Consider the following 24,180-nt stretch of genomic DNA (forward strand, 5'->3'; position numbering starts at 1 on the left):
AAATGACCTCAAAAAGTCAAATCAGGAAATCGGTCTATATGGGAGCTCCATCAAAGCATGGACCGATATATACGAAATCTGGCATTATCTACTATATAAAAATAAGTCGGGTTTTCCTTCCTGACGCAATAACTCCAGAACTCACGAACCGATTTCCACGGGTTTGCGTTCGTTTGAAACGTCTCGGGCTCTGTGAGGTTTATAGTGAAGAAAACTCAAGAACAATTTCAACGGAAAAGCGGGGAAATCTTTTTTTACATACAGCGCACATTACAAAAGTGTATAATTTGAATTCATCGCAGTTGCTTTTGTTATAAAATAATCTTATATTTTCACATGAAAAATGTTCGGAGAACGTAGATGGTAATCAAGTGGTGAAAATAGGATACCTTTTTGATATCTGGTTTGGGAAGGGGACAAGAGAGATTTCCCCGACTTTTTTAAAATTGGGCCAAAGTTGTCCTATTTAGGTGAAATTTCCAAGGAGAGGTTAGAGGTAATGCCTAGACAAAGATATTCGATATTTGGTCGCGGAGGTAGACCTCCCCTTTATACGACTTATGTTTAAAGTACAGTAAAAGAAATAACAAAAATTAGTACCTGATTTTTTAATATTTGGACGGGAAGGGGGACCACCCCCTTGCCCGACTTTTTGAAAATTGGAACAAATTATCCGATTTGCTTGAAATTTTCAGGGAAGGTTGAAGGGGGCTTCTAGGGGTTGGTTATGAAATCAATATGGTATACTTGAGTTTTGGGTATTTGGACGGGAACCTTCTCCTTGCTCCACACTATGAAACTTGAAGGAAAGTTTACAGATTTTCTTGGAATTTGCAGAGAAAGTGACGTCCCTTTACAAAAAATAGAGCAAAATCTAAACTTCTCCGATTTACTTGAAATTGGGAGAAGATGAATACATTTATACTGGGTACATGATTTTTGGATGTCTGGTTGGGGAAGGGAAATAGTGAAGTTGGCTAGTTTGTGAAATGAATACAGGACACGTGAATTTACGATATCTGGTCGAGGAGGAGCGAAGGAGGGGGGTTCCCTTTTGTCCGATTGTTTGAAAATAGAAAGTAGAGGATTGTCGATACATGGGAACTCGGTACATAATTTTATCATTTTTCCACAGGGTTCTGCCAGACTTAAATTCACATGAAATTGACAGGCAACGTAGAGGGTGCTTCATTTTCCGGTACATGTTTGGGAAAGGCATGTTCTCCGTGTCCAGCACTTTAACAAATGTTAATATGGTCAATTTTTAAGTACTTTTACTTTTTCCGATTTATTGGACGATATGTTGAGAAGAAGTATAACTCCCCTTGACAAACCACGGTAGAAATTCACAGGAAATGTATAAGATTGTCCAACGATTTGAAAACATAACAATTAAAAAACAAAAAATTGGTTGAAAGGGAACACCTCCTACCCGACGTTTTTAAAGCCGGCCCGTTTTACATCTGCATAACCGCCCTATTTCTGTATATAAACGAAAAACAAGTAGTCCATTTTTTTTTGTTTTTGGAATGTACGGGACACGTATGTGGAAATCATGGAGTGATTAATCAGTACTTCAGTTTTTGTGCCAGACTTCCCCCGATCCTACTCTTTAAAAGAGTTCAAATCTTTTCGAATTTGTTTTTAGATCGAAGGATATGGTTGACTAAGTTAACGAAAATATCCTTCGGGCGGCGCAGCGAAGCGGGCCGGGTTACTCTAGTTCTTTATGGATTTAAAATGCCTTTAGATTTCAAACATCAGCAAATCGGATGAAAATTGCTTTGGAACTTGATCTGTCTGCAGACAAAAACCGTGTTTGTGCAAATTTTCAGCATAATAGCTTCATTATTGAAATTTATAGCATGGTTACAACAGAAAGACAAACGGTCATCTTTAGATAATCTTACATTTATATTCTGATCAATAATACATATATACTTTCTATAATTCCAAAAAGATATTTCGTGTGTTAAAAACGGGATGGCAAAAAAAGAGCTTCCAAAAAAGTAGTTTGGATCTCCAATTTGTGAATTGAAAAACTTCTTCGTTTCCACCGAAGGTTGAACCTGGTTCTGTTGGCACCATAACAGAACGCCTTAGTACACTCGGCCACAAACGATGCATTACTGAGTACGATGCATCAAAACGTTTATTCAAATGTTTATGATATGAACCTAATATGACACTACGGCATGAAATTCTAACTACTTCCTGAGATGTTCTTTATTATTATGAATGAAGAACTAAAGAACGATGGTTCAAATCTCACAAGCGGAAATTTTTTTATTAAATATTTTTCTTAAAAAAATATGTTTTCATGTTATACATCGTTTTTATTTTGTTTTTTCGGCATATATTTTTGTATAAATATATTTCTCCATTAAAAATCAACAAAATATTAAAAACTATCGTTATTTGCAAAACCTTATCAAAACAACTTCCATGGAAGTGAAAAAGTCAAACGGCACACGTTCAAATCCCAGCGGAGACGAATTTAATTTTATTTTCTTTTTATTATTTTTTCACTTTTTTATTGATTTTTTCTATTCGTTTTTGCTAAATTTAGTTGTCCAAAATTTCACTTAAAACGGTATAATTCCGTTCTTTTTAAGACTTGTCCAAAAGGACTGCATCGGAAGTGGAAAAAAATCGATAGGGGATCCCGAGATGCGCTTTAACAATGTTTGTGGTCTTGTCCAAAAGGACTGCATCGGAAATAGAAAAAAATTAATGGGGGATTCCTGGATGCGCTTTAAAGGAAATGTTTGTGGAACAACTTCCAATTCCATTTTTTTGCTTGCACACAAAAAAAATTGTCTGATTCAATCACGAAATTAATTGATTCAATTAATTTTTTTTTAATTTTTCTTCAATTACAGAAATGATAGTACCAATTAAAAAATTAATTGAAGGCCAATTAAAAAATTAATTGATACTATTAATCTTTGCGATTGATTTTTGTTTCAATTAAAAAATTTGTTGATTCAATTAAATTTTTAATTGACTATTTTTTAAAACTCAATAAAATTTTAATTGAAAAATTTTTCGTGAATTTTTTTTTCTGTGTGGTATAAAAAATATAGAAAAAAATCGAAAATTTTCATAATTAAAATGTGCAAATATTCAAAAATTCATCCTATTCTATCAAAAAGTTTTTAAGTTTTTAAACTGTCATAGGTTTGCAACCAGGGTTACCATTTTGGTCCAAACAATTATTAATTTTTAAATTTGGTCCGATGGTCGGACCAAGTGGAATTTGGTTGATTTTGATCCATTTTCGTCAAATTTTTATACCCTCCACCATAGGATGGGGGGTATATTAACTTTGTCATTCCGTTTGTAACACATCGAAATATTGCTCTAAGACCCCATAAAGTATATATATTCTGGGTCGTGGTGAAATTCTGAGTCGATCTGAGCAAGTTCGTCCGTCCGTCCGTCTGTTGAAATCACGCTAACTTCCGAACGAAATAAGCTATCGACTTGAAACTTGGCACAAGTAGTTGTTATTGATGTAGGTCAGATGGTATTGAAAATGGGCCATATCGGTCCACTTTTACGTATAGCCCCCATATAAACGGACCCCCAAATTTGGCTTGCGAGGCCTCTAAGAGAAGCAAATTTCATCCGATCCGGCTGAAATTTGGTACATGGTGTTAGTATATGGTCCACATCGGTCCATAATTATATATAGCCCCCATATAAACCGATCCCCCGATTTGGCTTGCAGAGCCTCTAAGAGCAACAATTTTCATCCGATCTGGCTGAAATTTGGTACATGGTGTTAGTATATGGTCTCTAACAACCATGCAAAAATTGCTCCATATCGGTCCATAATTATTTATAGCCCCCATATAAACCGATCCCCCGATTTGGCTTGGGGAGCCTCTAAGAGAAGCAAATTTCATCCGATCCGGCTGAAATTTGGTACATGGTGTTAGTATATGGTCTCTAACACCCATGCAAAGATTGGTCGATATATGTCCATAATTATATATAGGCCCCATATAAACCCATCCCCAGATTTGACCTCCGGAGCACCTTGGAAGAGCAAAATTCTTCCCATTCGGTTGAAATTTAGTACGTGATGTTAGTATAGGGTATCCAACAACCATGCAGGAATTGGTTCCTATCAGTCCATAATAATATATTGCTCCCATATAAACCGATCCCCAGATTTGACCTCCGGTGCCTTTTGGAGAAGCAAAATTCATCCGATCTGGTTGAAATTTGGTACGTGGTGGTAGTATATGATATTTAACAACCATGTGAGTTGAAATTTGTGGATGACAGTCTTACGTAGAAGTTTCTACGCAATCCATGGTGGAGGGTACATAAGATTCGGCCTGGCCGAACTTACGGCCGTATATACTTGTTTTTTTTTTTTTCAAAATTGTCTATAGAAATAAAATTTCGACAAAATTTTCTGTAGAAATAAAATTTTGACAAAAGTTTTTTTTTTTGATAAAAGTTTGACAAATTTTCTATAGAAATAAAATATTGACAAAATTTTCTATAGAAATAAAATGTTTGCTAAATTTTCTATAGAAATAAAATTTTTGCTAAATTCTCTATAGAAATTAAATTTTGGCAAAATTTCCTAATGAAATGAAATTTTGACAAAATTTTCCAATGAACTAAAATTTTAATAAAATTTTGACGGCATTTTCTACAAAACTAAAATTTTAGCGACATTTCCTAGAAATGTGGCAAAATTTTCTACAGAAATAAAATTTTGGCAAATTTTTCTATAGGAATAAAATTTTCCATAGAAATAAAATTTTGACAAAATTTTCTACAGAAATAAAATTATGACAAAGTTTTCTATAGAAATAAAATTTTGACAAAATTTTCCATAGAAATAAAATTTTGACAAAATTTTCTACAGAAATAAAATTATGACAAAGTTTTCTATAGAAATAAAATTATGACAAAGTTTTCTATAGAAATAAAATTTTGAAAAAATTTTCAATAGAAATAAAATTTTGACAAAATTTTCTACAGAAATACAATTTTGACAAAATTTTCTATCGAAGTAAAATTTTGACAAACTTTTCTATAGAAATAAAATTTTGACAACATTTTCGACAGAATAACAATTTTGACAAAATTTTCTATAGAAATAAAAATTTGAAAAAATTTTCTATCGAAGTAAAATTTTGGAAAATTATTAACTTTTAAATGATATTAATTTAATTTGGAAAAATGGTTCGCATGTCCAATTTTGAAAAATGTTGGTCCAAAATAGAAATTAATTGTGGCAACACTGTTTGCAACACCCAGAACGAAACGAAATGGACCAATGGTGTCTTAGAATTCCTCTAGGGATTTTAACTAATGAATTAGCTGCTATAAACAGGGCTGTGGAGTCGAGCCAATTTTGCTCGACTCCGACTCCGACTCCGACTCCAGCATTTTTCATCAGCTCGACTCCGACTCCGACTCCGGAGTCGACTCCGGGTAATATAACTAAATCTCATTTTAGTACCACTAATTTGTAGTTCTATTGAGGGGATATATATGGGGTATATATATGGATCGATATAAAGTATCGTATTTATTTATGTGTGCAAGAAAGGTCTTAATTTCGCATTTATACCAATTAAACTCTTTATTTCAAATTTAGGGCAATGTTTAATAAATAAAATAATGATATAAATACCCATCATAATATGAGAAGATACCGACAGTATATGTATTTGTGGACGAAAATTATTATAAAGGGTTATATTCCCATATGCATGAATTTGAATCTGAATCGATTTAGACAAAATTGTATATACTTCTAGATAATCTCTGTACCTAAAATTTAAATCTAACGTTACGGGACGTAACACAATTATAGCAAAAAATAAAAATGCAAAGAAAGTCTAAAGTCGGGCGGGCCGATTGTAACATACTCTGCACAACTTTGTATTTAGATCAACATTTTGATAAAATCTGAAATCAGACTTCTACAAAATCTCGTGCAATATTTGGGAAACATTCATAATTTTTTATATAGCAAAATTTGAGTCACTTTTACCTGTTTTCGACTTAGCAGTGAGTAGCAGTAAGAAAAAAATTTGCTACATAAATAAAATTTTGACAAATTGTTTTATAGAAATAAAATTTTGAAAAAAAAATATAAATAGAAATTTTGGAAAAATTTTTGTGTAGTAAATAAAAGTTTGCAAAATTTTCTATAGAAACAAAATTTGAACTAAATTCTCTATATAAATAAATGTTTGAGAAAATTTTCTATATAAATAAATTTTTACCAAATTTTCTATAAAAAGACTATAGTAAACAAATTTTGACAAAATTTTCTATAGAAATAAAATTTTGAAAAAAATATCAATAGAAATTTTTGGAAAATTTTTTGTGTAGTAAATAAAATTTTGCAAAATTTTCTAAAGAAATAAAATGCTGCAAAATTATCTATAGAAAGAAAATTTAGACTACATTTTCTATAAAAATAAAATGTTGACTAAATTTTCTATCGACATAAAATGTTGTATAAAAAAAAACTATAGTAACAAAATTTTGGCACAATTTTCTATGGAAAAAAATTTGAAAAAATTATTAATAGAAATTTTGGAAAATTTTTTGTGTAAATAAAATTTTGCACAATTTTCTATAGAAGCAAAATTTTGGCTAAATTTTCTATAGAAATAAATTTTTGACAAAATTTTCTACATAAAAATATTTTTATACCCACCACCATAGAATGGTGACAGGGGTATAATAAGTTTGTCATGTCGAAGATGAGCTAGATCGGTCCAGGTTTTGATATAGCTCCCATATCAACCGATCGCCCGATTTGGGGTCTTGGGCTTATAAAAACCGTAGTTTTTATCCAATTTGCCAGAAATTGGAAACCTAGAGGTATTCTAGGGCTATAAGGAGGAGTGCTGAAAATGGTGATTATCGGACCATGTTTTAATATAGCTCCCATATAGACAGAACTCCCGATTTTATTTCTTGAGCTTCTAGAATCGGTAGTTTTTATCCAATTTGTCTGAAGTTGGAAATCTAGAGGTATTATAGGACCATTACAAGGCGTGCCGAAGATGGTCACTATCGGACGAAGTTTTGATATAGCCCCTTTTAGACCGATGTTACGAGTTTACTTCTTGGACTTCTACAATCCGTAGTTTTTATCCAATTTGCCTGAAATTTGAAATCTGGAGGTATTCTAGGACCATTAAGAGGTGTGCCGAATATATTGTGTATCGGTCCAGTTTTTGATATAGTCCCCTTATAAACCGGCCCTCCGTTTTGGGGTCTATATTCTAGAACTACAATAGATGTGCTGAATACTGTACGTATCCTTCCATGTTTTTGGCGTAGCCCCATTAGTCCGATTTACCAAAATAGACCAAAAAAATTATTGAAGTTGGTCCGATGGTCAGACCAAATGGAATTTTTCTGCAGAAATAACATTTGGACAAAAATTTCTATAGAAATAAAATTTTAACAAAATGTTCATAGAAATAAAATTTTAACAAATTTTTCATAGAAATAAAATTTTAACAAAATTTTGTATAGAAATAAGCTTCTTAAAAATTTTGGGATACAATATTATGCTAAAATTTTGTACAAATTTCTGCTAAATATGTAATAGAAATAAAATTTTGGCTAAATTTTTTACAGAAATTAAATTTTGGCTAAATTTTCAATAGAATTAAACTTTGGCTACATTTTCTATAGAAATTAAATTTTGGCTAAATTGAAATTTTCGCTAAAATGAAATCTATTGAAATAAAATTTGGACCAAATTTTCTATAGAAATAAAACATGGACTAAATTTTCGATAGAAATAGAATGAAGTCAACATTTTATATAGAAATAAAATTTTGAAAAAAATTTCTTTCGAAGAAAAATTTTAGAAAAATTGTAACTTTTAAATTATTTTAATTTAAATTAGAAAACTGGTCCCCTGGTACGAATTTTGGAAAAATTTGGTCCAAAAGAAAAATTCGTTGTTGCAACGCTGGTAAGGCCTCCATATAGACCGATTTCAGATATTGAGGGTACAGAAGGTGCATTTACCATAAATGTAAATTTGCCAGATATTACTTCTCGTAATCATAAAACAGTTGGTGTACTATAGATTTTAGATTTCAAATCAAGGTATTTTTTCTTAATTTTCTTGCACATTAACAGGATATGTTTATGATTCCTTTAAAACTCAAACAAAAATAGTTCTTATAAATCCGGAATCTGATAGGTAAAATCTTTGCATTTATTTTCGGGATGCGAACTGGTTAAACTGATCTGTCATCAAACCCCCATGAAATTTTCTAAGGAAATTAGTATATTTGATTCATGGTGGTGGGTATTTATGATTTGGCCCGGACGAACATACTGCTGTATATACTTGTTTTATTTTTTATTTTCTATAGAAATAAATGTTGACTTAATTTTCTATAGGAAAAAAATTTTCTATAGTAATAATATTTCGAATAATTTTTTTATAGAAATTAAATTTTGACAAAACATTCCATATAAATACAATAGTGACAAAATTTTCTATAAAAAACAGCTTTGACAATTTTTTCTGTCATATGTGCCTTAAAATAAAATTAAAAACAATAAATTCGAATTATTGTTCGAATTACTTCAAATAAATTGATATGGGGATTAAAATGGATCGATCCAGCCCATTTGCTAGTCTAACATTCTAGGAAACATAAAATGGTAGCCGTAATTGGAAGTTGATTTTTATTTCCAATCGTGGTGTACATTGATCGAATGCATAACGCATTGGAAAGTAATTTGCGTAAAAACTTTTTTAGTTACAAAAATGTGAAGTGTTTTAAAAAATTTGGTTTAGCCGGAGTCGGAGTCGAGCAAAATTTTTACGACTCCGACTCCGACTCCGACTCCAGCCAAATCTTCAGACTCCGACTCCAAGACTCCGACTCCGACTCCGACTCCACAGCCCTGGCTATAAATATAAACTCCTTCTCTTACATTGTTGCTTAACAACCCTTGTTCCATATATTCCAAAAAAATTCACTTGTTACAAAAAACGTAAGTGAATAAAAATATAAAATTAATTAGAAATTACTCATCATACATTCGAAAATCATTGAATTCCAAAATACATACATACACACTATATGAACAATGCAATTTCTTAATAATGGCCCAGTGTTGAAATTAATGACTGACTTACTATTCGACAGTCAACTCTGTATGAAGAATTTAATCACTTCTTATTTATCACCTAAAATTTCCGATAAGATAATGACAAACTAGATACGAGTATGGGGTATTGCTAATGACCAAAATGATTGCGAGTAAGATCATGAAATGAATGAGTCTAAACATAGGCCATGCAACACCACCATACAGTAGAGAGTGTTTACCGTTATACTCGTCGAAGCGAGTCATCGCCAAACAAACGAAATGGAGTAATCTCTAGGTATGGCCGCAAGAATACAAAAGTATGTGTGTTTTATGTTAAGGTGTATCACATAAAGTCATATCAACAGGTTAATGTAGATCAGTGCTGCCGCTACTACTTCAATCGAAGTATTTTGCTTCATTTTCACAAAATTTACTTCGTCACTCCTTCTTCCAAAAATCTGCTTCACTTTTTGTTCTGCTTCAAATTTTTAAAATTTTCCCCATATTACTTAATTGTTTTTCCTATTCCTTTAATTACGATGAGCATAGCGGTTTTAATCATTGAATTATTAACCGATGTGCATAGTTGTTAGAGACCATATACTTACACCATGTACCAAATTTCAGCCGGATCGGATGAAATTTGGTTCTCTTAGAGGCTCCGCATGCCAAATCTGGGAATCAATTTATATGGGGGCTATATATATAATTATGGACCGATGTGGACCAATTTTTGCATGGTTGTTAGAGATTATATGCTGAAACCATGTACCAAATTTCAGCTGGATCGGATGAAATTTGCTTCTCTTAGAGTCCAGGCAAGCCAAAAATCCGTTTATATGGGGGCTATACGTAAAAGTGGACCGATATGGCCCATTTGCAACTACTTGTGTCAAGTTTCAAGTCGATAGCTTCTTTCGTTCGGAAGCAGCGTTACCGTTGAGAATTTTCAAAAAGTGGCACAAAAAGTGGCAAACGACGAAAAAAGGGGCACAATTATTTTTGAAAAGTGGCACAAAAAGTGGCACATTTTTTTTATTAACTTATACAAAAAAAAACTTAAGAAATAAATACTGCTATGAGGTCAAGTTAAAATATATTTTGCGAATTCATACAAATTGGTGAACAAATCCTATTTAAAATTATTTTTTAAGCGTCTATAAAATAATCAGGCCTTTCAATTATATCTTTAAATTTATTTACGATATCAAAATAATTTATATCATCATTGATTTTTAAGTAATGCGGAACCCCCTTTTCTTCAGTTTTTTGCCATTTATGTCAATTCATGGTAAAATTTGTCCACAACTTTCGGATTGTGATGTCGTTTTGTGACCTATCTATATTGTTTTAATGTTTTTAATATACAAAGAATTTTTATAGTCGATATCTGCTAAATCACGTTTTTACAAAGTTTCTTACAAAATTTATGTATATTTGTAATAGAATATTTTTGTTAAATATAATTAATAAACAATTTAAGGTAAGCACTATGTTCGATTTTCGAGTTGAAATTTTCGCGGTTACTTTACTATATAACAGTTCAATATAAAGCAGATAATTTTGATTATTTCAGAAAAAGTAATCGCGAAAATAAAGTGATTTTCAACTCGAAAACCGAACATAGTACTCACGTTTAGGAGGATTCGTTTTGGAATGTTTTGTTAACGGTATTCATATTTTGATAATATAAGGTGAGTATTAAGTTCGAGTTTAGCCGCTAAAATCGCCATTTTTTCACGATTACTTTTCTTTAATAATACTTTTTAAGGAATACAAACTTTGTGAAAACTTGCTTTGGGCTATTCCCCATCAAGTTATAATAAAATATGCAACAAATATGTATAATTTTATGCCTTTTTTTACTGATTTAGTTTTCACTTTAGTGAAAAAACTGGAACTTAGTACTCACCTATAAACTAAAAATTTAAGATAAATCTTTGGTATTTGAAAGTGCATTTTGGATCTTTAACATATACTTTCTCTAATTTCTAAGGACACTTTTCTTCCAACTTTTCTCTAATGAGGTAATGCTTCAATACTGTCCACTGTTCCAGCATTCATTTTGAGGAATATAGTCGAATTGGAACAATCTGTCTCAAAGGGCGATTGCAATTTTTTCTAACTGGGTCCTTATGGGATCCATCATCAATTATTTCCTGCGGTCGCAATACAAACCTTAAACATTTTCATATTTATCCTGATATTTCATGCCACAATAAATTTGGCATATTCAAAGTACGGTTTACCAAATAAGTTGAATCGTAACTGTTCACGTAATAAGAATTAATGAGCGAAGGGTGTTGGTGCACAATATTAAATTTTCTTAATAACACATCTATGGTGATAACTACCCATAATATTTAAACTTTTGAAAAAGTGGCACGAATTATTGGAAAAGTGGCACAAAATCGTAAAAAGTATCACATTTAGTGGCACAAACAAAAAGTGGCGCAAAAGTGGCACCGCCCAAGAAAAGTGGCAAATTTGCCACTAAAGTGGCACAACGGTAACGCTGTTCGGAAGATAGCGTGATTTCAACAAACGGACGGACATGCTCAGATCGACTCAGAATTTCACCACGACCCAGAATATATATACTTTATGGGGTCTTAGAGCAATATTTCGATGTGTTACAAACGGAATGACAAAGTTAATATACCCCCATTCTATGGTGGAGGGTATAATAAAATGAATTCTATTGTTTTGTTTTCAAAAATTTATGCTACTTCAATTTTATTCAATCTACTCCACTTTTTTCCAAAATCTACTTCACTCAATTTTTCATTAGCGGCAGCACTGATGTAGATAAGATAACCGTAGTACAAGAGGTTTGTGTTGTTTGGCATTGTTAGTGTAATTAGGGTGTAATGTTGAGACATTCTCCTGAATACAGTTTTGTAAATATTATGCTGAGATTATGATTTTACATTCAAAAATAAATTCACTAATGTAGGTCGCTAAGATTCTAGAATAAGAGACTTTCTTATATTTTTCGAACACAAAGAGGGCAACAGTACAAGTTTTTTACACAGCATTGAGAAGGAAGGGAAAAGGATACATAGTACCGCACAATAAACACTCAAAAAACAGCAAACCCAGGAAATTTTGGGTAATTTTCGAAAATTTAACTAAACTGTATTGCAAACGCAAATGTCACGCCAACTTCACAAAAAGAAGTAAATGTTTTTCGACAAATCAAGAAAATTAACTATACACTGAAAAAACAGTGAACCCACCGGGAAGAAAACTTTTGGTTAGTTTTAGAAAATTTTGAATATTTTTAGAAAATTTTAACTAAACAGTATTACAAACGCTGGCATGACGCCGATTTCACAAAAATAAGTAAATATTTGTCGACAAATTCATGAAAATTTATTAGACATAATAAATTTTTTTCACATGTTAAATAAAATTTTGTAGTTTGAAGGAAATAAATGGAGTTCAAAATTGCAAGAATGTCTTTAGTGACATACGTAGTTCATGATGGACGCATTTGTAGTAAAAGTTACAAATATTCTGAACAATTTTGTGGGAAACACGAATTTAGTAAATCTTTATCATTTGTGTATAATTGTTTAAACTTTAATTATTGTAAAACCGGCGCTTTTAATACAGTTTGGTTAAAATTTTCTAAAATTAACCAACATTTTGGTTCATTTGGTTTTTTGAGTGATGCATACATCCGTCCATCAATTCATATATTTTTCGGATTTCGATCATATAATAATTTCTTTCATATGTGATGCACCCAAAGTAGGATTACAATACTAAACAATTTACTTTTCCACCAATCAAATTGTGATCACCTGGACACTCTGAAAAGCGGATAGCTCTTGAAAGAGGAACATTTTTGTGAGACTTTTGCTATGTTATCGCATTAAAGTGAAAATCTTTCATACGTGGAAACCTCCCAAATATGGACATAATTTAATTTTGTCAAAATTTTCCATAGAAACAAAATTTGGCAAACTTTTCTATAGAAATAAATTTGAACAAAATTTTCTTTAGAAATAAAATTTTCACAAAAGTTTCTATAGAAATAAAATTTTGACAAAATTTTCTATAGAAATAAAATTTTCACAAAAGTTTCTATAGAAATAAAATTTTGACAACATTTTCTATAGAAATAAAATTTTGACAAAATTTTCCATAGAAATAACATTTTGATAAAATTTTCTAAACAAAATTTTGACAAAAATTTCTATAGAAATTAAATTTTGAGAAAATTTTCTTTAGAAATAAAATTTTGTGAAAATTTTCTATAGAAATAAATTTGAACAAAATTTTGTATAGAAATATTATTTTGACAAAATTCCTCTAGAAACAAAATTTTCACAAAATTTTCTATAGAAGTAAAATTTTCACAAAAGTTTTTATAGAAATAAAATCTTGACAAAATTTTCTATAAAAAAAAATTTTGACAAAATTTTCCATAGAAATAATATTTTGATAAAATTTTCTATAGAAACAAAATTTTGACAAAAATTTCTATAGAAATAAAATTTTGAGAAAATTTTCTTTAGAAAGAAAATTTTGTGAAAAATTTCTTTAGAAATAAAATTTTGACAAAATTTTCTATAGAAATAAAATTGTGAGAAATTTTCTATAGAAATAAAATTTGTGAAAATTTTCTATAGAAATTTTAAGAAAATTTTCGAAAAAAATAAAATGTTGAGAAAATGTTCTATAGAAATAAAATTTTGACATAAGTGTCAATAGAAATAAAATTTTGTGAAAATTTCTATAGAGCTTTAAAACTTTGGGAAACGTTTCTATAGAAATAAAATATTGATAAAATTTTCTATAGAAATAAAATTTTGACAAAATTTTCTATAGAAATAAAATTTTGACAAAAGTTCCTATAGAAATGAAATTTTAATAAAATTTTCTATAGAAATAAAATTGTGAGAAATTTTCTATAGAAATAAAATTTGTGAAAATTTTCTATAGAAATTTTAAGAAAATTTTCGAAAGAAATAAAATGTTGAGAAAATGTTCTATAGAAATAAAATTTTGACATAAGTGTCAATAGAAATAAAATTTTGTGAAAATTTCTATAGAGCTTTAAAACTTTGGGAAACGTTTCTATAGAAATAAAATATTGATAAAATTTTCTATAGAAATAAAATTTTGACAAAATTTTCTATAGAAATAAAATGTTGACAAAAGTTTCTATAGAAATGAAATTTTAATAAAATTTTCTATAGAAATAAAATTTTGAGAAAATTTTCTTTAGAAAGAAACTTTGTGAAAAATTTCTATAGAAATAAAATTTTGACAAAATTTTCTATAGAAATAAAATTGTGAGAAATTTTCTATAGAAATAAAATTTGTGAAAATTTTCTATAGAAATTTTAAGAAAATTTTCTAAAGAAATAAAATGTTGAGAAAATGTTCTATAGAAATAAAATTTTGACGTAAGTGTCAATAGAAATAAAATTTTGTGAACATTTCTATAGAGCTTTAAAACTTTGAGAAACGTTTCTATAGAAATAAAATTTTGATACAATTTTCTATAGAAATAAAATTTTGACAAAAGTTTCTATAGAAATGAAATTTTAATAAAATTTTCTATACAAGTAATATTTTGAAAATTTTTCAATAGGCATAAAATTAACATATACCTAAAATGAATAGACTTATTAATAACCTACAATAAAAATTCAATCGAAATTGGCTAAAATATACCTCTTTCAAATTTCCATATTGTTAATAGTTATTTTTTTTTTTTTTTGTTGGACAAGCCTATTTGTTTATTGCACTTAGTCTATTTTCAAAACTTACCCCAATTGTAGCCATTGTCATTGACCACATCATAGCCCAATTCACCCAAATAGAAGTCAGCCATTTGCAAAGCGCTCGAACGCATTTGGGACATATTGCCCGATGGTGCTACTAACGGTGATGTTGATAATTTTGTGCCTTTGGATGCCGATTTCTTGGATGGTTCTGGTGGCGGTAAAACTTCAAACATTTCCACCGCATCATTTTTGTTCAACACTGTACTTTTTATTAAATGGTTCTTATCTTGGTTGTGAGTAACACTTTCCGTTTCAATGGAGACATTGTTTTCATTGGCAATAACATAGGCTATGAAGCCACAAGCCAATAGACTGGCTAAGAAAAGTTTAAAACGCATTGTTTGTTTATTCACGTTCTCGTTGGTGATGTTGTTTTATCCTTTTTGCGTTAAAATAATTGTCACTAAAACTAAAAATTTCGTTAAAAAATATTCGTTCGATGTGTTTTGTATTTTTCGTTAATTTTCGTTTTTTTATGCTAACGTTAGCTGTAATTAACCTTTTCACTAAATTTTATTGAAATTAAAAATAATTATAAAGATAGAATAAAAAAAGAATAATTAAAATATTTCATAATATTTTGTAAGTTATGACATCATCGTTATTTGATTTCGGACCAATTTAGTAGCTCTTGTTTTTTATCGAATGGTCTTAATGTTAAGGCTTTTGCCTCATTCTATGTTGTCTTATCACTGGTGATTTCATATGAAATTGTTCTTATCAGCTTATCTTTATCGTTAGATATGCTTTAATTTTACTCCCAAAAAGAGATATTTGTTCACTTTACACTTCACTTTACCGTTTATTTGGAAAATACGTTAACACAGCTCCACCGTTAAAATCAGACTAAACGATGGGGCGAAGTCACCGTATAGCCTGGAGGTTTTGTTTCACTTGTAATTTCGAATAGGTTGACTTATCTTATCAGTAGCGTATAAGTATACAGGTGTGATAAGCTTTTCCCACTATTTTCGAAGTTGTTTAAGTTTGGGTTCTTGTTCACATATCCGGTCGTTACAATTTGTGAAATGGTGATTTTTGACCTGGTGTTATCTTCCCATATAGCAGTAATGAATCATACTCACACTCGTTATTTATTGCTATGCTATGAATTGATCTTGAAAACTTAAATGACGCACACATAACATATTGTTATTATGATGCCCCTTTAATAATGGCTAAGATTTTATTCTTAACTGTGGGGAAGTCAAGTTCCAACATTTTCCGATTTGACGAGTTAAGAGACAACTTTCTTTACGTTTTATACAATTAGAGCTAAGGATTTTAGATAATCACCCAGCGAAAAAAGCGTCGCCATAAAAGTAGTGAAAATGTTCTTTTTGGATTCGGAAATGGTGCAAAATTGACGCAGAAGCGATGAATTTAACATGGGCTTGTCATAGGACGGATGTCCACCATTTCAACAGCCGTTGCACTGAATTTTCATCACTTCTTAAGGTGTGATGTGAATCCAGTATTTTGGATGTGAATAAATAAATTTTGTGATATTTTGACGAATAAATAATTTTTAAAAAATTTTTATGATTTTTAATACATTATAACGCTTGTCTGGAACGTTTGACATCAAATATTTTCAAAAATTCGCAATTTTTCTTTTTTCGGTAAATTTAAATAATTTGCTCTATTTTATTAATTCTTAATATCTTTTAAATCTATTTGAAAAAATAGAATTTTAAATTTACCATTAAAATATAAAAACAAGTACATACGGCCGTAAGTTCGGCCAGGCCAAAGCTTATGTACCCTCCACCATGGATTGCGTAGAAACTTCTACTGAAGACTGTTATCCACAATCGAATTACTTGGGTTGCGGTAACACTTGCCGATGGCAAGGTATCTTAAAACTTCCTAACACCGTAATATATACCACATAGTCCATACGTGGTATATATTAACCTAAAAAAGGCCGATTAAATACGTATATAATTAAGTTTAAAGTTTCTATAGAAATAAAATTTTGACAACATTTTCTATAGAAGTAAAATTTGGAAAAAAATTTCTATAGAAATAAAATTTGGATAAAATTTTCTATAGAAATAAAATTTTGACAAAATTGTTTATAGAAATAAAATTTTGACAAAATGTTCTATAGAAATAAAATTTTTACAAAATTTTCTATAGAAATAAAATTTTGACAAAATTTTCTATAGAAATAAAATTTTGACAAAATTTTTTATAGAAATAAAATTTTGACAAAATGTTCTATAGAAATAAAATTTTTACAAAATTTTCTATAGAAATAAAATTTTGACAAAATTTTCTATAGAAATAACATTTTGACAATGTTTTCTATAAAAATAAAATTTTGGTAGATTATTTTTGGCTCGAGTGGCAACCATGATTATGAACCTACAAGGACCAATTTTTGTGTGATCGGTCTATAGTTTTGATATATAACTATAGACCGATATGGACCAATTTTGGCATGTTTATTAGCGGCCTTATACTAACACCACGTTGCAAATTTCAACCGGATCGGATGAATTTTGCTCCTCCAAGAGGCTCCGGAGGACAAATCTGGGGATCGATATATGGGGGCTAAAGGGTGATACGGTCAAAATTTGGTCAATATAAACTTGACGTATTTCTTTAGATTTTGCATTTAAAAAACCTGAACACCCCTCATTTTGAAGGTATGTGTGTGTGTAGAATGTTGCTCCTATTTTGATTTTGGAATTCACTCTTCAGTTGTCAAAATGCCGTCCAAGCAAGAAGAGCAGCGTATCAAAATTTTGCTCGCGCATCGCGAAAATCCGAGCTACTCGGACGCAAAGCTGGTAAAATCGCTAAAAGTTGTCAAATCAACCGTTGCAAATGTAATTAAAGTGTTTGGGGAACGCCAACAACGTGCAGGTGGTTCCCAAGGACAAGAACCCTCCCAACACGCCAGAGCTCCGCACAATTGAGAAATACTGGGCTATTGTCAAGCAGAACCTAAAGAAGACCAAATAACTGCTAAGTACGAGCAGCAGTTCAAGGCAAACTGGCTTTCTGCGGCGAAGAAGGTGGACAAGGTGGAAGTACAAAATCTGATGGCAGGTGTCAAGCGTGAGGCCCGGCAATTCGGCAATTTCCCTTGACCAAATATTGACCGTATCACCCTTTATATATAATTATGGACCGATATGGACCAATTCTGGCATGGTTGTTAGAGACCATATACTGACACCACGTACCCAATTTCAACCGGATCGGATGAATTTTGCTCCTCTAAGAGGCTCCGCAAGCCAAATCGGGGAATCGATTTATATGGGGGCTATATATAATTATGGACCGACGTGGACCAATTTTTGCATGGTTGTTAGAGACCATATACTAACACCATGTACCAAATTTCAGCCGGATCGGATGAAATTTGGTTCTCTTAGAGCAATCGCAAGCCAAATTTGGGGGTCCGTTTATATGGAGGCTATACGTAAAAGTGGACCGATATGGACCAATTTTTGCATGGTTGTTAGAGACCATATACTAACACCATGTACCAAATTTCAGCCAGATCGGATGAAATTTGCTTCTCTTAGAGCAATCGCAAGCCAAATTTGGAGGTCCGTTTATATGGGGGCTATACGTAAAAGTGGACCGATATGGCCCATTTTCAATACCATTCGACCTACATCAATAACAACTACTTGTGCCAAGTTTCAAGTCGATAGCTTATTTCGTTCGGAAGTTAGCGTGATTTCAACAGACGGACGGACGGACGGACTTGCTCAGATCGACTCAGAATTTCACCACGACCCAGAATATATATACTTTATGGGGTCTTAGAGCAATATTTCGATGTGTTACAAACGGAACGACAAAGTTAATATACCCCCATCCTATGGTGGAGGGTATAAAAAAAACGAGTTATAAAAAATTGACTCAAATGAACTTCCTGTGCAGTTAAAATAAAGAACATCTTTGGGAGGACATTTTTGGAAGTGCTTTTAAAGTTGTGCCTGTAGAAGAACCTCCAAATTTTTTGCTTGGCAAGATTGTGGAATATGGAATACGGTGAAATTTGGACCAGATATATGCCAAATAAAATTTAGGCATTCAATACAACGATCTTGAATTTGATTGGAATAAAGAACATGACAGCTTATTTTAGATTCATTAAGGGCAGAAAACCTAAAAGTTCTAAATGTCATTCAATTTGCATAAATCATGGACTTCAGTTATATATATATAAATGTATATGCTACACAGAAGCAAGTAACATATATACCGATGTCTCCATTCTAAAGTTCCCTAAATTTGTGTACCCTCCACCATCCTATGGTGGGTATATTAACTTTATCATTCCGTTTGTAACACATCAAAATATTGCTCTAAGACCATATAAAGTATATATATTCTGGGTCGTGGTGAAATTCTGAGTCGATCTAAGCATGTCCGTCCGTCTGTTGAAATCACGCTAACTTCCGAACGAAACAAGTTATCGACTTGAAACTTGGCACAAGTAATTGGTATATATGTAGGTCGGATGGTATTGCAAATGGGCCATATCGGACCACTTTTACGTATAGGCCCCATATAAACCGACGCTCCGATTTGGCTTGCGGAGCCTCTTGGAGGAGCAAATTTCATCCGATCCGGTTGAAATTTGGTACATGGTGCAAGTATATGGCATCTAACAACCATGCAAAAATTGGTCCATATCGGTCTATAATAATATATAGACCCCATATAAACCGAGCCCCAGATTCGGCTTGCTGAGCCTCTAAGAGAAGCAAATTTCATCCGATCCGGTTGAAATTTGGTATATGGCGTTAGTATACGGTCTCTAATAACTATGCAAAAATTGGTCCACATCGGCCCATAATTATATATAGGCCCCATATACACCGATCCGCCGATTTGGCTTGGGGAGCCTCTAAGAGAAACAAATTTTATCCGATCAGGCTGACATATGGTACATGGTGTTAGTATATGGTCTCTAATAACTGTGCAAAAATTGGTCCACATCGGTCCATAATTATATATAGCCCCCATATAAAACGACGCTCAGATTTGGCTTAGGTCGCAGTTTTTGTCCAATCGACTTCAAATTTGGCACAAGTATGTGTTTTGGCTCAGAATAGAAGAAATCGTTTCAGATTTAGATATACCTCCCATATATATCTTTCTCCCGATATGGACTAATACGGTCCCAGAAGCCAGAGTTTTACCCAATTTGGTTGAAATTTTGCACTAGGAGTACAATTAGTAGTGTAGTCAAGTGTGCCAAATTTTATTGAAATCGGTTCAGATTTAGATATAGCTCCCATATATAGCTTTCACCCGATTTACACTCATATGACAACAGACGCCAATTTTTTGCTCCGATTTAGTTGAAATTTTGCACGGGGAGTAGAATTAGCATTGTAGCTATGCGTGCCAAATTTGGTTGAAATCGGTTCAGATTTAGATATAGCTCCCATATATATGTTTTTCTGATCTCGACAAAAATGGTCAAAATACCAACATTTTTTTGTAAAATCGCCACTGCTTAGTCGAAAAGTTGTAAAAATGACTCTAATTTTCCTAAACTTCTAATAAATATATTTCGAACGATAAACCATAAATAAACTTTTGCGAAGTTTCCTTAAAATTGCTTAAGATTTAAATGTTTTCCATATTTTTTTACTAACATTGTGTTCCACCCTAGTGCATTAGCCGACTTAAATTTTGAGTCTATAGATTTTATAGAAGTCTATCAAATTCTGTCCAGATCGAGTGATATTTAAATGTATGTATTTGGGACAAACTTTTATATATAGCCCCCAGCACGGATGTGATATGGAATCGAAAATGTAGATCTACAAAGTGGTGCAGGGTATAATATAGTCGACCTCGCCCGACTTTAGACTTTTCTTACTTGTTTTTTGTTTAATATATACCCGTATGGACTAACCTACAATTGAGAAGACGATGTTAAGAAGTTTTAAGATACCTTGCCATCGACAAGTGTTACCGCAACCCAAGTAATTCGATTGTGGATGACAGTCTGTACTAGAAGTTTCTACGTAATCCATGGTGGAGGGTTCATAAAATTCGGCCTGGCCGAACTAACGGCCGTATATACCTGTTTGTTTTTGGGAATTTCTCTAACACCGTATAAGATATAAATTCACTTTGTTTGGTCTTAAAATCACGTTTATTGTAGATTTTGTTAGTATGTACGAATTCAAAATAGTGATAATAGAACATGGTTAAAAATGCTTAGACCACCGAACAAAGCTTTTTGCCCTTTTGGGATTGGACATTTTTAAAACTTTAGTCACAGACTACGTACAATATTAACCAGTCGAACGTTTGACAGGTTGAAATTCACATCAATCCGAATAAAAAAACAACGAACACCATCAAAAAATGCTAAGTCGGCTTAGCGTACTCTGGAATGAGGACATAGATATGGGCTAAAGTTCGATCTGGCCGAAACTTAAATACCCACCACCATGAATCAAATATAAAAAATGGGAAAATTTTCCCATGTCATAATTTCTAATGTAAATCCAAATATGATCTTCTACACGCAGAGAAGAAACATGATTGTCACAATCATATTCGAAGAGCAAAATAATATGATAGGAGCTATTTTTGCGGCAACCATGTAACATTTTCACCTGCAACCATGTTGGCTCAGTGAACATGGTTCCAAAAAAAATAAAATTGTCCTCATCTAAAATGTTATTATATTGATAAAAAGAATTTTGTTTCCATTAAAAGACAATGGTCACGAACTAAAATGTTATGGTATTAGTCAGAGTGTTTTTTCCAGTTAAAATAATATGGTCACAACCTAAAATGTTTTGATCTTTATGAAAAAAACTGTTTTCGTCGTCGAAAAAAGAACGCCACTTCAGAAAAGAAAACACAAAATTAAATTTATTTATTTTTCTCTATTTATAAACTACTTCATTGTTTATTTGAATTTATAATGTTGTGCAAACAAACATCACATATATTTATACACTCTAGGATAGGTTAGGTTAATAATAATTCAATAATAAGTAATCATTCCATATTTGCGTCGTGCAAATGAACCAAGGCAGATATCATGTAACTGCAAATAAAAATAAATGGTACCATATTTCAAAATGCAGAACAAAAAACAGGTAAATTTCTTTCAATTACACTTTCCTTTTTTGTGTTCACATAAAACCACGTGTCATTTCTGAATAAATAAATTAAAATAAAACACAGTAATTCCGTATTCTCCGCCCATTCCAAGAAACAATCAACACATGACTGACGCGCAAAATGAAAATCGTGTGTACCTGCTCAATGTTTTTATAAAATTCTTTTCGCTGCAAAAAAATTAAATGGTCACGAAAACAATGTACATGGTCTTTATGGCCATGTAATGGTTCTTGACATGTCTATACGTAACCTATAAAAATACTTTTTTCTCTGCAAAAGAGTAAACAAAATTGAATGGTCATGTACATGATTTCCCCGACCATGTAATGGTCTCAAATTCTATCATTTAAATAATAGAACATGTTTGCGCCATTTGAGAACCATTTAAATGCTTATTGCCAACATATATTTTTCTCCGCTCGAAAATTATTTTTACAAAGACAAATACATGGTTTTCGCGACAATAACCTACTCTAGATAAGCATTAAATGGATGCGGCAACCATGTTCAAACATGTTTTTTCTGTGCGTGTAGCGGTAACCTTTATTTTCAATTTTCAAGAAGTTTTTTGAGGTAATATATAAATATCATTAGTTTTGCATTGACTTTGCAATTTCTAAATTTTACCCTATATAAAACATAATGAGGAAATACAACAACATTTACCGATCCATTTTTCGACAGACTTGCAACGTCAATATGTGCCAATATGTGCTAGTATTATTCAAAACAAAGTAAAGATAATATTTTAATTCTTGAAGATTTTTCTTATGTTTTCCAAATGAAACAATTAATGAAACACAATACTAATGCATTTAAAAAAATGACTTCCGCCCTTTGATAAGCCTACAAAATTTATTGCTTCTGATCCAAAAAGAATATTTTCATTCCTTTTTTGCTGGGTTAACTTAATTTAGTTTATTTCAATTTTAAACTAATTTTAATGGAATTTTATTTAATGAGTTTTTTAAAAGTTCAATGTTGGTCCAACGGAAAAAAATAAACAAACACACCTGATCTGGCAACATTCATGAAATAAAGAGTACCAATGGTTTAGCAATCTCTTAGATCTTGCGAATATTCGATTAACATTCTCTTAAAATAACAACAAAATTTGTTCAACTCTTCTACACTCACATGTATGTATCCCAGAACAGCACACTCCATTCTTATCAGTAACAAGCAACAAAATAAACATAAAGTGAAAAGCGTAAATATGCAACTACTCTGCCCATGGGGGAATGTCAGACATTTCATTCCAGTACGTGGTTGACTTTGGTGGCGTTCGGTTGATTTGCCATAGAGTGACGAAAGTGTGACGACACAAAAGTGGTGTGACAACAGATCAGTGGCAAACAATAATAGTGTGCCTATATGTATATCGGCGATTTGCACATATTTCTCATTTGCGTATTGTGTATATCTTCAATAACATAATTCATAGTCACAAAGACGTGTGTATGTGATAGTGAGTTCTTAATCCATTTATATTATTAAATTGTGAAAAGTTATATTGAAAGAAATCAAGTAGTTGAACCATGCTGCGTCATTTAAGAAATAAACAAGCTTCAACGGCTAATGCATCCTCATACCTTTTGCAACAGTGGCAACAACGTTGTTGCTATCATAGTGAGAAAGGAATTTTCGGATACCGACCCCATAAACAACGTGAATTCAAAGGTATGTCTCGATAAGAGTTATAATCGCAAAATCAATTCATACCTACTTTTGTCATGCAATTCCCTATCATCTAATCTAAGTGTTAATGTAATCAACTGCTTCTTATACCTAAATGTGTACACTCATAAACATTTCACATTGATAAGATCGCTTTATAATGCTTGCAAAAATTATTCCGATGGGTGGCAGGTTTTTTTGTTTTGGTTTTGTTTTCTCATATTCTCTAATAAACATCTGTGAAACCCATGTGTTCGTTTATTAGATGCTCTCTAGAGAAGAGAATCAAGAGACTTTCAGAGTGCAACAGAAGCATACACACAAAAGCAGTGTTGTCAACTGTATTTCAAAAGCAAACATTTTTACCGAAACTTTATCGATATTTGGAGACGATATTTTCACAACGACGATGAAAATTCACACCTCATGTATTCACTCACTACTTATCATC

At 31.6% G+C, this 24,180-nt stretch overlaps 2 protein-coding genes across 6 annotated transcripts in view; one reads left to right on the forward strand and one right to left on the reverse strand.

Annotated features, from left to right (window-relative positions):
* The window catches only part of mesh (sushi domain containing 2 mesh), a 163,220-nt gene extending 147,432 nt beyond the window's left edge, over positions 1-15,788 (reverse strand). For 4 of the 5 annotated variants that reach the window (XM_075291894.1, XM_075291893.1, XM_075291892.1 and 1 more), the window contains exons 1-2: positions 15,724-15,788; positions 14,908-15,430 (exon numbers count right to left, since the gene is read on the reverse strand). In XM_075291894.1, coding sequence (XP_075148009.1) covers positions 14,908-15,262 — 355 coding nt within the window. In that variant the 5' untranslated portion in view covers positions 15,263-15,430; positions 15,724-15,788. The remainder of the gene's footprint in view (positions 1-14,907; positions 15,431-15,723) is intronic. The other variant, XM_075291891.1, reaches the window with a different exon arrangement.
* Positions 15,789-23,305: 7,517 nt separating this feature from the next.
* The window catches only part of LOC142221989 (putative 2-oxoadipate dehydrogenase complex component E1 homolog), a 71,168-nt gene continuing 70,293 nt past the window's right edge, over positions 23,306-24,180 (forward strand). Inside the window, exon 1 of the mRNA XM_075291896.1 lies at positions 23,306-23,732. Within this exon, the coding sequence (XP_075148011.1) occupies positions 23,591-23,732 (142 nt within the window). The 5' untranslated portion in view covers positions 23,306-23,590. The remainder of the gene's footprint in view (positions 23,733-24,180) is intronic.

This window comes from Haematobia irritans, chromosome 1 (assembly GCF_050003625.1).
Source record: "Haematobia irritans isolate KBUSLIRL chromosome 1, ASM5000362v1, whole genome shotgun sequence".
Taxonomy (NCBI): Eukaryota; Metazoa; Arthropoda; class Insecta; order Diptera; family Muscidae; genus Haematobia; species Haematobia irritans.